Here is a 14088-nt window from a genome sequence, read left to right as displayed (position 1 = left end):
AGAGAAATGGTGGCGTGTGTTTTCATTGTCTTACCCAAAACTGGAACCTCTGATTGATATGCTTTCAAAATATTATTTTTCTAATTAAAAATATATCCTTATATACAAGACAACAGTTGATGTTATTAAGAGTTCAGTTAAGCAGCTAAATCACATGGTTTTCAGTTAATTCTTTCAGCTTTGTTTACGTCTACATCCGTGTCAGCTGCACATGATACTATTTGGGTCTCTTCCTTTGATCCCGTAATTCTCACCATGTTTTTCTATTTGCACCTTCTCACCAGCCTTGTCGGGGAATGTGGTCTTGTCATTTCTTTGCAACTTGTGGGTGCTTTCCTGGGAGCACAGCCTCTGCCCACAACCCTGCAGCAGGGCTGGTCAGGGGCGGTGAGCCTGGAGGTAGCTCCGCTGGGCGCTCCGAGGCAGTTCCGAGGAAAACCAGGTGGGAATCTTCACCCAAGAACCCTGATGTGGAGCACACACACCTTCAGTATAAGTTTGTGCCTACTTCAGACATAATTGAACTACAGCTGACATTTTCAGAAAGTAGTCTTTTTAACTCAAGTTGGGTGTAAATTTCAGAACACATTTACATGCAGCTCTTTTAAGATGCAGATCTTTGCAAAAATCACACCTGATGCCCGTTGAACTGGCAGTGGGAGAGGATCTCAGTGGAGGTGTAATTCTCACGTGTAATTCGGAGTTCACGTGGAGGGTTTGTTACCCCTCTGACCTTCCTATCATTATGAGTGATTGGCTAAGAAATGTTCAGCCTCTTCTGGAGAACTGGGGAAATAATAATCCGGCTTGGGTTGCTATGATCAAAGCCAGTTGAGGCCAGGCTGGCTCCAGCTTCATGGCGGGGAGAGAAGCAGGCTGTGTGTGAACTCCTGCAGCAGCCTCTTAATTTCACTGAGCCTCCGCTACCTCATATATAAAACATGCCACACACTTACCTTGCAAGGGTAAGAGAAGAATAAATGAGAAAACATAGAGGAAACTGCAGAGCCTTCTGAAATGTAAAGTGCCATATTAGTGTTTATTATAAAAATTTTAAACTAACAATCAAAGGCAAAAATAGGATGTGAATGATGACTTAAGAGGAGAAAGTCTAATAGTAGAGTCAAAGATTCATTCCTCAAGCCATCTCTGCTCCGCCTCACAGGACGTGGGCTGGTTTTATGGGGCGGGGAGAGGATGAATTACAAGGTCTCTGGGGGCTGGAGCTAGGTAAATCCCCATCTGAGCCCCTTCCAGTCCTGAGAGTTCATGACTCCGTAAACAGGTGCCACAGAGTCAGGGATGTCCAAGGATATCCTGCCCCTTCTCCAGGACTGTGGTGATTAGCGTGGGCGCACTTCCTGGGGTTTGGTTATTAGTCCCTCTTATCCCAGCCCCCCCCCCAGGTCTCCAGGCACCCGGGATCATGATCCTTCTGCCCACTTGAAAGAGATCGTGTGGGCTCAGGGCCCCAAGGACAGATTTCCAGTTACTAGCCAGCCCCACAATGTCCCAGCTTTGACAACGTAGTTTTGCTTTAACTGGAAAGTTCAGGCTCCCAGACCCAGAGCCTCCTGAGGGACCACGTGGGGCACCCCGTACTGGCCATCCCCAGCCCCAACAGACCCCCTCCTGCCCCCCCAAGAGTCACCAGCATCTTGCCTCTACCCCCCATGGCCAGTAAATTCCTATGGTCAGCAGCACCCTGGGGGGTGGGGTAGAGGGGGTTGCCCGCCCCCAGTGCTCCGCGCAGGCAGCACTGTGTGGCCTGACACTCAGGTGCCCATCCTGCGGGGTATGACTCAGGGATGGGCAAGCTGGTCACTTCCTTCTCCCTCCCACCCTTGCAGATCACCTCCAATGAGCAACACCTGGAGAGCCTCAAGAGCGAGGGCTGCCTCCTGCAGGCTCTGGAGCAGCTGGCCCCGGCTAGCGGGTGAGTGGGGCCCCGGGGAGCAGGACAGAGTCTGCTGTCACTCTCAGCCGTTGCTTTCTCCACCCCTCTCTAGCCCCCCAATCTCCTCCACACCGGGGACCTCCACCTTCCAGCCTGTCATTGCCCACTGAGGTCCCTCCCAGTGTGGGAAGGGATGCTCTGCCCCTCCTCCCACGGGCGTCCCCTGCGGTGAGGGAGGGGACGGAGTCAGCAAGGGAGAGAAGGTGTGAGTCTTGCCAGGGTAAAGAACATCTCACCTTGAGGCATCTGAGGAGGTTGAGCAGATGATGACCAGGTGGGAGGGGTAGTGAACCTCATGAGAGAGGCAGCACGTGGCCTGTCCACACTTGCCCTGCCCTCCCCAGCCCCCCAGCGGCTGTGTCCTTATCACTGCCTTGTGGAGCACCAGCAGGTGGGGTGGGGCTGGGCAGGGCACCAGCAGGGGGAGTGTGGGGGCGGGGCGGGGCTGACAGGAGCCTGCTCTGCAGCCCCCCAGGCTGCCTTCCCTGCCAGATCTGCGACCACACACAGCAGAGTACTTGACAGCCGGCAGTGTGGGGTTGGGCCAGCCTCCTAGTCCTCGGCTGTACACTCAGTGTGTCTGGAACATCCTAGAAATGAGATCCACAGACCAGGCCTGTCACCCCGGAGCAGGTGTACGCTGTGAAGGCAGGCACTGGCCTCTCAGCCAGCCCCACGGTGACACTGACGCTCCTGACACTGACGCTCTGAGGAGAGGGAGGGAGAAGGAGGGCCCCCGGGGTGGGTGGGGGAGGGGGGCGGTTCGTCCCACAGTGACATGCACCCCCTCCCCATAGGACTTGCGAGGTGGTGGCAGGTGGTAGGAGTGAGGCTTACAGATTTTTCCATTCTCATCCAAAGTGTCAAGTGACCGAAGAAAAATTACATGGGACTAAAGAGAAAGTCGCCGCAGGTCTCCAACTCGAGGCAGCCGGTGGCGGATAATTGGCTTGTGTGTGTGTGGCAGCGCCGGAGCCGGCTGCAGGCGGGGGCTCAGTGAACGCAGTTACACCTCCTCCCTCCGGCCACTGTCCCCAGAGCTGAGGGAGGTGGCTGGAAGTTGTGGCCTGAGCCCCGGCGGCTCTCCCCACCCTGGGGCGGGGAGGACCCAGCTCCCAAGGGTGCCTGACCTTCACTGGACCTAGAGTGGGCCTGCCATTTCCTGGTGATTTCTGATCTTCTCAGAGCTGTAGCGTTCTGCGACATCTGCTTCCGGGTGTGTTTTGGGTTTGGTATTAATTTGAAGAGAAAGTTTGCGGCTGAGGCATGTTAAGGTGGTGAGCCTGCAGAGAAGGCGCGGTTCCAGCCAGCCTTTTGCGTTTCATCCTGGGTGGGGTGGGGGAGGAGGATGCCGTCCCTCCTCACCCTTTCCTCTAGCTTAAACCAGAGGAGTAAGCTCTTCTTCGCGGTCTTCCGTGAGGTGAGGTAAAGGAGAGCCTGGCTTGCACTGGAGGGGCCCCGTGTCACCTTGCTGGGCCCTGGGTGTAAGGCCTGGACAGTGACTCCCTGGGCTGGACTCCGGGCCCCCACTAGCCTGGTGTGTGAGGAGCAGGTGGCCTCCATGCCCAGGGTCCCGGCCCTGTGCGAAACGCTGCAACAAAGACACCCCAGGCAGCTTTGTGCCGAGGAGGGGATGGGGAAGGCCACGGAGGAGTGGAGTTTGACAGACAGCTCCTCTTCTGCGCTCACACCCGGTGCTGCGGCATCCGAATGTCTACACCGGGCAGATCCTGTGCTGGGTGGGGAGGTCACCACTGCCAAGTTGTCTCATTTGGGCTTTGTTCGCATGGCCCAACCAGAAAGGGTTTTCTTGTGTCAACCAGGAACGCGTGGACGGCAGTGCCCCGGGTTCTGAGGGTAGCTGGTCTGCGGTCCGTGCCAGCCCCCTGGGGCTGCTCCGGTGGGCGGGGCCCCACCAGACTCGCCTGGCCTCGCCAGAGGCAGAGTTCAAACGCATTCCGAGTCCCCAGGGCCTTTGATGCCCGGAGCAGGAATGCATGGCCCCGCCTCCCGCTCGGTGGCAGCCCCACTGCCACCCGTGTCTTTTATGCAGCCCCCCCTCACCCCACCCGTCTGTTTGGTAACAGCTCTATTTCTGTGCAGTCAAGAGGGTGCCACAAGCTAATTTTACACTTCAAGGGTCACTGCTATGTGTCGGTCTTTTCTTTACCAACAGTTGTTAAGGCACAGGTTTAAACGTGTTTCAGACAATCTGCTCCAGTAACAAAGTTTCCATTTTAAGCTCTTAATTGTACATCCACGCCAATGAGAGCAAGAAGCCCAGAGCTGCCACGGGCCGGGAAGTGGCACCATGGGGCAGCGAGGGGCAGCGTGTGGAGTGGGTCTGGGACACTCACGTCAGCTCCTGCAGGCCCAGGGAGGGCCCCAGGGCCGGGTGGGGACTGGTTGCTGACCGGCTGACTTGCCCGTATGGCGCAGTCGCAGTCTCCTGGCAGGGCTGGCTCAGATGCTGAGTGGTGGCCACAGCCAGGACCTCAGGCCTGGCTTAGGGGGGCCGCCATGGCCAGTTCTGAGCCCACCTGGACTGCGGGCTGGGGTTCTCACCTCATGGCCCTGGAGCCAGGGTTTCCTGCCAGTTTTACCCTGGCGATGCCGTTTAGCGTCTCTCCTTTGCTTTTGTCCTCACAGTTCGTCCGCCGACAGTGTTGTGGCTTCCTTAGCCCTGGAAATCCTCAAGCTGCTGGGCACTCGGCAGGAAGGCACTTAGCACAAGCCCACCGTGTGGCCCCAGCCCGGCTGCACGGGCAGGGTCGGCTCCCAAGCACACTCACCACGTCACCACCCACAGCTGTATTTGGACCTAATAAAGTCAGCTGAACCCAGAACCTGCCAGCTTAAGTGCTCTTACTGACGCGGGGGCCTAGGAAACCGGCTCAGAATGGACTGCCTCGGTTCCTGTGGGATGCATCTTGGGGACCCCAGGTTTGCTGCCTGTTCTCAGAAACGTCCTTTCGCTCTGTGTGGGCCAGGTAGGCCTCCTCCGAAGTGAGCACTGCCTGTGCTAACAAAGTGGACGAGAAGCACAGTCCTCAGCCTGCCGGCGTCTGTGAGCACCTCTCTCCCTGGAGAGAAGCAGAAAGGCAGGACCAGGCAGGAATGCTCTCCCAACCACAACTCCACGGCAAGCCTGGCTTTTTTCATTTCAGGGACAGACTGATTCCAAGAATCCTGGGGAGGACTAGGGTAAGACTCACCAGCATAGACTGTTAAAAGTTTGCCTGGGAATACAAAACGCTCAAGGAACACTGGCTTCCTTGAAGGTCTGTCCACCCAGATTGGATGATGGCATCAAGGTAGATTCATTCCCAACTTTTACCTCCTAACCCCTTACCCTTGAAATCTTTCCATCTTCTGCCTCATGTTCCCTCATACAGATGCCCGAGAACCTCCTATGTAAGAGTCCAGACAGTATTTGGCGGATGCTGGGACTGTGGTACTGGGGAAGGCTTGCTCTCGAACTCTGGACTGGAAGGTAGGGGTGAGCCTGGGTAGCTCCAAGCAGATGAGTAAAGTGAAGTCATCCCTTGGCCTCTCTGGGGACTCCTTTTCCCCATCTGCAAAATGAGAGGGCTAGGCTAGATCAATGCATGCTAACCCTCTCCCAGGACCAACGCTCTGTGCTTAAGAGAGGGCATTTGCCCCGTAACAAACACTGCCCAGATTGATTCTGTCCCAGGCAGCAGCCACCAGCTAGTGGAATGGGTGGGACAGCAGAAGTGGTAGCCTTGTAGACCCACAGATGGCCCCATCTACGGCATCATGGGAGACTGGTCATACTGTCACCAGCAGCCCTACTTTGACACAGTGATCTGGGGGGGTTGCCAATTTCCATTTGGCTTTACAGTGAAAACAGCTCTGTGCACAACCGCATGGAAGGCCTGTGTGTCAATTACCTGACAATCTCCACCACAACCTGCAAATCTGGCATTCTTAGCTTCATTCACAGATGAGAAAACAAGCTCACAGGAGCCGTTCCTTTGCCCAAGGCCTGTTTACTCGCTTGGAGCCTGGACTCTGACTCCATGGCCTATGTGTGTCCCCCAGTGAGATGTTCAGAGCTTGAGCTGTGAATCATTGGGGTGTAAGAGTGTGTCCCACCCAGGAACAAGCAGATTAATTTGGCCTTTCATAGCCTACTTACTGCCCAGGGTGAGGAGGCTCCACTATTTAAGTCCTCTGGCGAAGTGCCCGTCCCCAGGCTGGGTACATCCACATGGCCTTGGTCTGGCTGGATAGCCTGTTTCTGGGAGTGAGGGGAGCAGCTGATGGAGCCAGAGGCCTGGATTTCAGCTCAGTGGCTTTGCCTGCCAGACCCAAGAACAGGCACAGGTCTCCTTGCGTTCCCTGCCTTCTCCCTTCATTCACTTCTTCAGGGAACTGCCCTGGGGTTCTGGGCATAGAGTCCTCCCAGAATGTATTTTAGAACAATGGAATATTCTTCTTCCTTCTTTTCCCTTTTCAGCTGAGCAGGGAGGACTCTTTGCTATTTAACATAAAACAGGAAGGTTTTAACATTCTGGAACCATTTTGTCGAGTGTACCACTCCTGTTCCTGAGACCCACAGCACTGCCTGTCTGGGCAAAGGCATATCTGAGTAAGCAAGAGACAAGGAGGGTGATGGTCCCAAGTAGAGCTGTTGCCCTGCCAGAAGTGCTCAGTCACTAAAGCTAGTCCATGCGAAGCCTTGTACCCTGGTTTGGGGCTGTATGCTCCTGAGGGAATGGGATCCTTCTTGTCATTCTCACAAAGGAGTTGTAAGGCAAGCAGCAGCCCAGGTCCCAGTGAGTTCAGAGGTGGGGGTGTGAGCTTAGAATGGCAACCCCTCCTTCCTCTCCCTAGGCCTGTACCTGGTTATTTGGCATTTTCAGACTGTCTCTATTCTGAGAACAGAGGTGGCCCCTGTCCCTTCTCAGAAAGCTCAAGATTCTGGCAGTGGGCAAGGGGCCCAGACCCAGGCACCTACTAGCCCTCTCCTTCCCTGTCCCCAAGCTTTAGCTATTTGATAATTGGCTACAACCCATTGGCTGAGCCTCTCCAGGGATGAATGGTGTTACTGAGGTCACAAAGATAGGTCGGAGGCAGCAAGAGGCCCAGGTAGTTGCACAAGACTATCTCCTCTCCCTCCACTAACAGCAGGCCCAAAGCTTCAAGACCTTGCCTTAACTTACAGCCTGAGAGTGGATGCCTATTGAGCTGTCCCTTTGGGAAGTGCCATTTGGGTGACTCTGGTCACAGGTGTCCTGAGGAGCTGACAATCACCTGGGGCCGCTAAGTAGGTGGGTCTGTGGGATGCAGCAACAGTATTTGCTGTCTTATGGTCGTTTGCATTTGTCTGTCTTTTCATATTTCCTGTATTACCTCATGAGAGTCTCAGGTCAACCTGTCGACACAGGGCAGGAATTCTCCATGCTATAGCTCAGAAAGCAGAAAGGCTCTTGGATGAGTGAGTGATGGGAGAGGAACTGGGTCTCTCTTGCCTCCACTTGAAGCAAGAAGCCCTTTCTCTTCCCTCCCTTGGCAACAGAAAAATACCATGTAGAAATAAATCTCCCTGATAAATGTGGTGGCTAAGGTAGAAAATTAGGAGGGAAGAGGCTATAAGGGGCTTGGCCCCTTGGGGTGGGGGAAGGACAAGACTAGCCAAAGTTTAGGTGGCTTTGGCCCCAATAGCTTCAAGCTCCAGTGGGGCCGAGAGGGAAGTGTGGGAGCAAGAAACTGTGGCCTTTTAAATCCTACCCTTGGCCTCTCTCATCAGAGGCTTGATGTTGAGGTGGTAGAGGACACATGCATTCTTTAGGTGTTTTAATACTTACTTTTGAATAGGTAATATTCAGTGCATAAGCTGGGCACACCCCAGATGTACAGTGTATCTCCCTCACACTGCTGTCTCTCCCTACCTCAGACTCCTCCCCCAACATGCCTGGTGTCACTAGGGTCTTTGTATGCATCCTGGGTTAGACTATGCATATTTAAGTCTTTACAAAGACTCTACAAACTCCCCCCCACACACACACTTTTTACCCATATGTTAGCAGCCGTAAACTCTGCTCCTTTTTCTGCTTCACGATGTATTTTGAAAATCATTTTATATCAAAAGATAGCTTTATATGCTGCGTTTTTTCCCTTTTGACGGCAGAGTGGTCCACCAAATGGATGCATCATAATCTGCTTAACTAGTCAGTCCCCTCGTGATAGATATTTGGGTTGCTATTACTCATCGAGCTGCAGTGAATATCCTCGTACTTCCTAATTGTGTGAGCATACCTTAGATAAATTCTTAAGAGTAGAAATCCTTTGTCATAGAGTAGCTCTGCTGCCCGTATCCAACATGGAAATTCAAGAGTTTATGGACACAAGTTTATGAACTCACTGTTCAAGCCAAGAACATACCTTGGGAATACATAGGGTTACTGTCCCAGCCTGTCTGAAAGGCTGGGGTTTCTCCTTTGCCTCCCTGTATACTCCTATACCTGTTCCCAGTGCTGATCTGCCCCCCACCCCCCACTCTTGCTGGTCCACCGAGGCCTGTCCTGTCCCTCTGGCTTACTGGAGTCTCATGGGGTAGGGATGGAATGAACCCCATACAGGACTCCACGTAGGAACTACTGGATAAGAAAAAGGAAGAACTGTCTGTCTTCTCAGTACCGCCACCCTTCCTATCATTTTGTAATTGTACTTTGGTGGTTGATTTGCTTAAGGCAGGGAAATGCTGTTAGATTCTCAACAATCAAAAATCGACTCGGCATTCTTTGCTTTTATAAACCAAACAACATGATTCAGCTCTTGTTTTTATTATAGTAACCAAAACTATAGAATTAAAGAACATATTTATCTCAAGATCTTTCACTGTCAAGGATTGAAATAATCAGATCAAATCCTCATGTCTAGAACATCTGCTCCAACATGGAAAACTTCATTCTTTGGCTCAATGGTGGTCACTGCAGTGGGATCAAATGTCTAATTCCCACAGCTGTCTCATAGCTACATTATAACGGAATAAAGGAAAAGGAAAGCTCACACTGGAAAGCCCTCCTATTTTGAACAGCCATGTTGCAGTTTTCTCATAATCTTCACCTCCCATACCCACGTGGGCCAGAAATGCAGGTGGGTAGCACTCCATTTAGGCCATCCCCACCACCATTTCTGGTATTGAAAATGTGATTCCTCACTTTCCTCAGCACTACCCCCAGGATGGGCTAGGTGTCTTGCCGGTATCCTTTAAACCTCTATCCCATCCCCAGGTAACTGCTATTCTGATTTCTATAGTCATCACTTCCTTTTTGGCTTTACCATCCATGGATGCTTTCCTTACAATAGCTTGTCCCTTTTTCTTCAATTATTGAAGACCAATGAAGTCCTAAAGCATGTATTTGGGACTTGCTTTTGTTCATTATTATTTTTGAGATATACCCATACTATGCCCACACCCATATTCTGTAAAACTAGATTTTTATTATATCTCTTGTGTGAACAAAGCAATTGTTGGACAGGTGTGCTTCCAATGTGGGTTGTCACACTGTGCCCTACCAAGCCATAATGAAGCTTGAGGCCACAGAAAAAAATCAGTAATACCGATACTGCCTTTACTTCACCACTTCAATACCAGTGTCGACTATAGTCGATAGCCACAGATGAACGCCCACAGCGACTTTGGCTGACAGCTGGTATGACTTTTCTAATTTTTCATTTATCAAAATTGTGAACACTTAAAAATAACATAATGAAAACATTTATGTATATGTTACCTATTCTGATTTACATTACAAGATGCCTGTCAAGTAAAACAAGCTTTCAGTGTTTAGCTTTCCTCGTCACCCGAGAGCAAAATGGATTCGTTGTCAATGCACAGCACAAACTATCCTGCGGACTATGAGTGCCGGCTGTGGGCAGGGTTTCCTGGCCTGCGAGTGCCGTACCGAAGTGGTTACGCTCTTGCTATTTTGTTAGTCATAGATGTTTTCCTATTGTTACAGTTTCATTCAAAGAGCTACCTAATTGTTCCACACCTTTATGAAAAAGTCCCTCTTCTTCCACAGTGACCTCCAATGCTACCTCTAAAGTTGTGTGTAGATGTCTGTCTTATTCTGGCCCGTGAATCTCTATTTCTATCCCTGTATCAGTAAGTGTTAACACAGTAGCTGCCACATTGAATTGTATTTAACTCACACTGGTTTTGAGCCTGGGGCCTCATGAAGCTACATAACTTACACATCTCTTCACCTTGGGAGTTATGAGAACTATTTTTCAAGTTGCATTTAACAGATTTTTCATTAAATTAGGATTTTGTTTTCAGAGTATTCTATTTTTGTAATAAGACACCGTGTCCCCAAGGAAAAATTTTCTTTTTCCTTGCATGGCAATGTGTTAATTACCTTTAGCTTTATAGCTAGGGCTTGACAGCTGCTAGCAAACCTTTCTTTCATATTCTTCATATGTGTCTTGGCTATTCTTCCCTATTAGTACTTCTAAGTACATCTCAGAACCACCTTAACCACTTCGGCACGACGATAGTTTGTGCTGTGCATTGACAACGAATCCATTTTGCTCTTGTGTAATGAGGAAAGCTTTAAAGCACTGAAAGCTTGTTTTATTTTACAGGCAGCTTTACTTGTAATGTAAATCAGAATAGGTAACATACATACATGTTTTCATTATGTTATTTTTAAATGTTCACAATTTTATTTTGATAAATGAAAAATTAGAAAAGTCATATCACGGCTGTCGGCTAAAGTCGCTGTGTGCGTTCATCTGTGGCTATTGTCTACAGTCAACGCTGGTCCCAAAGTGGTAAAGCAGATTAACTTTCATATTACGCTTTTAAATGGAACTTCAAAAATACAGTAACATTAGGTAAAACTCTGAAGATATTTTCTGGTTTCAAAAAGGTTTTTAAATGAAATATCCTACTGTAATGCTTTATAGAGCTTCACTGTGTTCTACCTAGGCTTCTTGAAATACTAGCTGGTTCTGTTTGTCATATATGAGGCAGAACTTGAGACCTACCACCTCACCAGCTATGTGAATTTTTTTTTTTTTTTTTGCAAACCCAATTACATTTCAGACCACAGTGAAGAATTTATTTTTGGAATGTAGGGGCACTGACAAAAGGTTCTCCCCAGATGTAGCAGATTTTTAACAACGAAACTGAATGTATGTTTGTCTAATAGTCACTATTATTATAAAAACAGTAAATCAAAAACAGGTCTCCCTAAAGCACAAAACACTTTTAACTTTTTAAAAGACCAAATCACAAGTCTTAACAAGCCTGTTCTAAGAGATGAAATAATCTTGTTAGACCTACCACGGGGATGATAGGATCATCTGGCAGATAGTATGGAAGGCGGCCCATTCTGGTTCTGATTGTGTTCAGATAATTGTTGATGTTTATCAGTTCAAAGTGGAGTTGAAGGAATTCCCCTCTCCAAATGAGTAACACTTGTGTGGAGTCCAAATCCAGGTAGTTATTTAGTATTTATGACCTTAATGGAATGAAACCATCTGAAGGGATTTGGGGTGAGGGATGTCTATTTGGCTTTCAGTTTTAATTCTGTATTTCTTTTAGCTTTATGTAGCCCAAAGACTAGTACCCCAGATGGATGCCTTTGAACTGAGGAGCTGTTGGTCACTTGAGCAAAAAGGCCAAGGCTGAAGGAGTCTTGGCCACAGGCTCTCAGCCCAGAGTCCTTCAGTTGTAGAGTGTAGAATCTCTCCTCCCACAAAAGCCAATCAATCATAATGTTCAAGGGTGAAACACTTTCTTGGGGGTACAATTTAATCCAAGGCCAAGTGCTAAAGAAACATGACAAAGAATCCCATTTCAAGGTAAGACCCTCTCTATTAAAACTTAAATTACTTCACTAGGTGTATTTTCCTCAGGATGAAGTTGAGTTGCATAAACTTACTAACCTCATGAACCATTTAATGACAAGGAAAAATGACACAATCCAATGAATTAAAAGTTTAATTCTGAACCATTTTTATAACCGCATTTTCTCTTGAAGCATTGTATCACAGCAGGTTACAACAACTTTGGGATAAAAGGCAACTGGTAAACTGTCCAAAGCAAGGTTCCAAATAACACCTTTTTTACTGATTTACCCTACCCATACATATCCCAAATAAAGTTTTTGATCAAAAACATGAAATAGATCCACCTGCTTATTTTAAGCATATTAAAAAGGAAACTAATTGGACCATTTCTATTTGTCTATTTTATACAAAAAGGCTACACAATGTTACACTTTATTCAGATTACAATTAGAGTGATTATGAATTAGTGTTCTACACCATTACTCAATTCTTAAAAATTAGAAATTGCTGTAGCAGTATTCACTATAACTTAACACTATGAGAGACTTAAAAAACTAACAGTTACTGCAAAAAAAAAATTAAAGAGCTACTTCAAAGCAAGCAAAGTCAGTACCATTACAGATATTTAAAAAAAATTTTTTTAACAAGCAAGGCTAGGGTTTGATAAATTCCATCTTGTGATCCATTCTTGTGCATTCTTCACTTCTTGAGTCACTCCCAAAATCCATTTGTATTGTTACTCCTCGACCAAAAAGGACCAGAACAAAAAGTTTACTTCAATTGTTCCCATAGGAAACTCAGCTTGGTTAGTGTGTCAGGCACTTTCTGAGATACCAGCCCACCCCTCGAGCCCTCTCAGCAACTCTACAGGCCAATCACAATGCAAGTTCAGACAATACAGCTGTATAAAGAGAGAAAGGCTGCTATTAATGTTTAAAACAGCAAATGTTACTCATCTGAGTATTAAGTTGCAAAAGCTGTGGCAAAAAACATTAAAGTTAATAACTTCCACACATGATCACGTAACAACCAGAAATCTGAGAACATTCATATGTTCCAAGACATCTCCTTTCAAAAGCATATATCTGTTTTTGTGGCAGATTTACAAATAGGCCTAAACCACTCCCACCCTACCAACCAAGTCTTTCTGAAGTTCTGTAGGCAGAGTAAAAGTATTTTACCCAAACTGGCTTTTTAAAACTTCTTACCTAAAGAATGGTTTACAGGTCAGTATCAAACCAGGCCAGCTGATTGCTGTCACCTGGAGGCAGCCCATCCATGAGGTCCTGGGCATGCCCCAGATCAGGCAGCCCATCAACTGGATAGTCAGCACCAGGGTGGTGGCCACCCATTTCATGCTCCATCATGGGGTCCATACCCAAGGCATCCTGGCCGTATCCACCAGAGTGAAAAGAACGATAGCTAGGATCTAGAAGAGTCAAGGGCAGCCACAAAATGGGCAAGGGGGATGGGAGGGGAGGAAAAACAGATATACAAGTTAACACTGAGGTTAGAGCATCCAAAGTTAGACAGTAATCTTGCCAGAAAGCATTGCTTTCTAAGCCTCTTTCAACTTCTAGTTTTCTTCAGGCAAGTAATTACTCAGTGCCAGGCCACCCATGAGACTAGACAATGTCTGTTTCCACCAAGGTCACATTAGCAGGTTCTAATCACATCATTAGTCTATCCCTGAACACTTCACATTTACCCTGGCAGAGACTTAAGGTTCCTGAGGAAGAGAAGCAGGAATCTACTGGGTCTGACCACCTAGGCAGTAAGAAGTCATGGGAAGGAGATCAAGACACAATAAGGAGGTGTGGCAGGCATAATCTATCTGTTGGAAAGCCAGGTGATACTATAGTAGTGAGAAAACTCAAGACACCATTTGCAATAAAACATGTTTTTTTAAGGGTTGGCATCTATCCATCTGTCATGGTAAGAAGTCTATGAGCTTTAGTGGCTTAGTAATTAAGTAAAACCAGATGAGGTTATAAACTGAAGATGGTTATAGTCGTTACTGGTCTATTCCATCCTCCATCTTCATTATCCAGATATGAATTGGCTTTCCAAGAAAACCCTGATAATGCAACTATGTAAACACTCACTCCAGATCTGAGCTTAGAGGCAAGAGTCTCCCATACTCTCACTTTGCTGGATAGGTTGTAGATAAAGGCATTATGAGTTCTCTGACCAGAAAGAGAATTTAAAAAACAGGCAAACTGTAACATCCTGTACACAGAGGCCCAGTAGTAGTGTGTATTTGTTGATGTGGTGTGATCCTGTTGCTTGCTCAGTGTGTG

At 48.0% G+C, this 14088-nt stretch overlaps 2 protein-coding genes across 5 annotated transcripts in view; one reads left to right on the top strand and one right to left on the bottom strand.

Moving 5' to 3' along the window:
• Nucleotides 1-12532, top strand: part of ULK4 (unc-51 like kinase 4) — a 541908-nt gene extending 529376 nt beyond the window's left edge. For both annotated transcript variants that reach the window (XM_076006616.1, XM_020284578.2), the window contains exons 36-37: nt 1851-1936; nt 4607-12532. In XM_076006616.1, coding sequence (XP_075862731.1) covers nt 1851-1936; nt 4607-4685 — 165 coding nt within the window. In that variant the 3' untranslated portion in view covers nt 4686-12532. The remainder of the gene's footprint in view (nt 1-1850; nt 1937-4606) is intronic.
• The window catches only part of CTNNB1 (catenin beta 1), a 37901-nt gene continuing 35734 nt past the window's right edge, over nt 11922-14088 (bottom strand). The window contains exons 15-16 of one of the 3 annotated variants that reach the window (XM_020284687.2): nt 12997-13217; nt 11922-12530 (exon numbers count right to left, since the gene is read on the bottom strand). In XM_020284687.2, the coding sequence (XP_020140276.1) occupies nt 13009-13217 (209 nt within the window). In that variant the 3' untranslated portion in view covers nt 11922-12530; nt 12997-13008. Of the gene's footprint in view, nt 13218-14088 lie in introns of all 3 variants that reach the window. The other 2 variants (XM_020284674.2, XM_012770232.3) reach the window with 2 other exon arrangements.

Source organism: Microcebus murinus, chromosome 1 (assembly GCF_040939455.1).
Source record: "Microcebus murinus isolate Inina chromosome 1, M.murinus_Inina_mat1.0, whole genome shotgun sequence".
In the NCBI taxonomy this organism is placed as follows: domain Eukaryota; kingdom Metazoa; phylum Chordata; class Mammalia; order Primates; family Cheirogaleidae; genus Microcebus; species Microcebus murinus.
The sequence above is the reverse complement of the archived record's forward strand: the minus strand, read 5'-3'. Positions and strand labels throughout refer to the sequence as shown.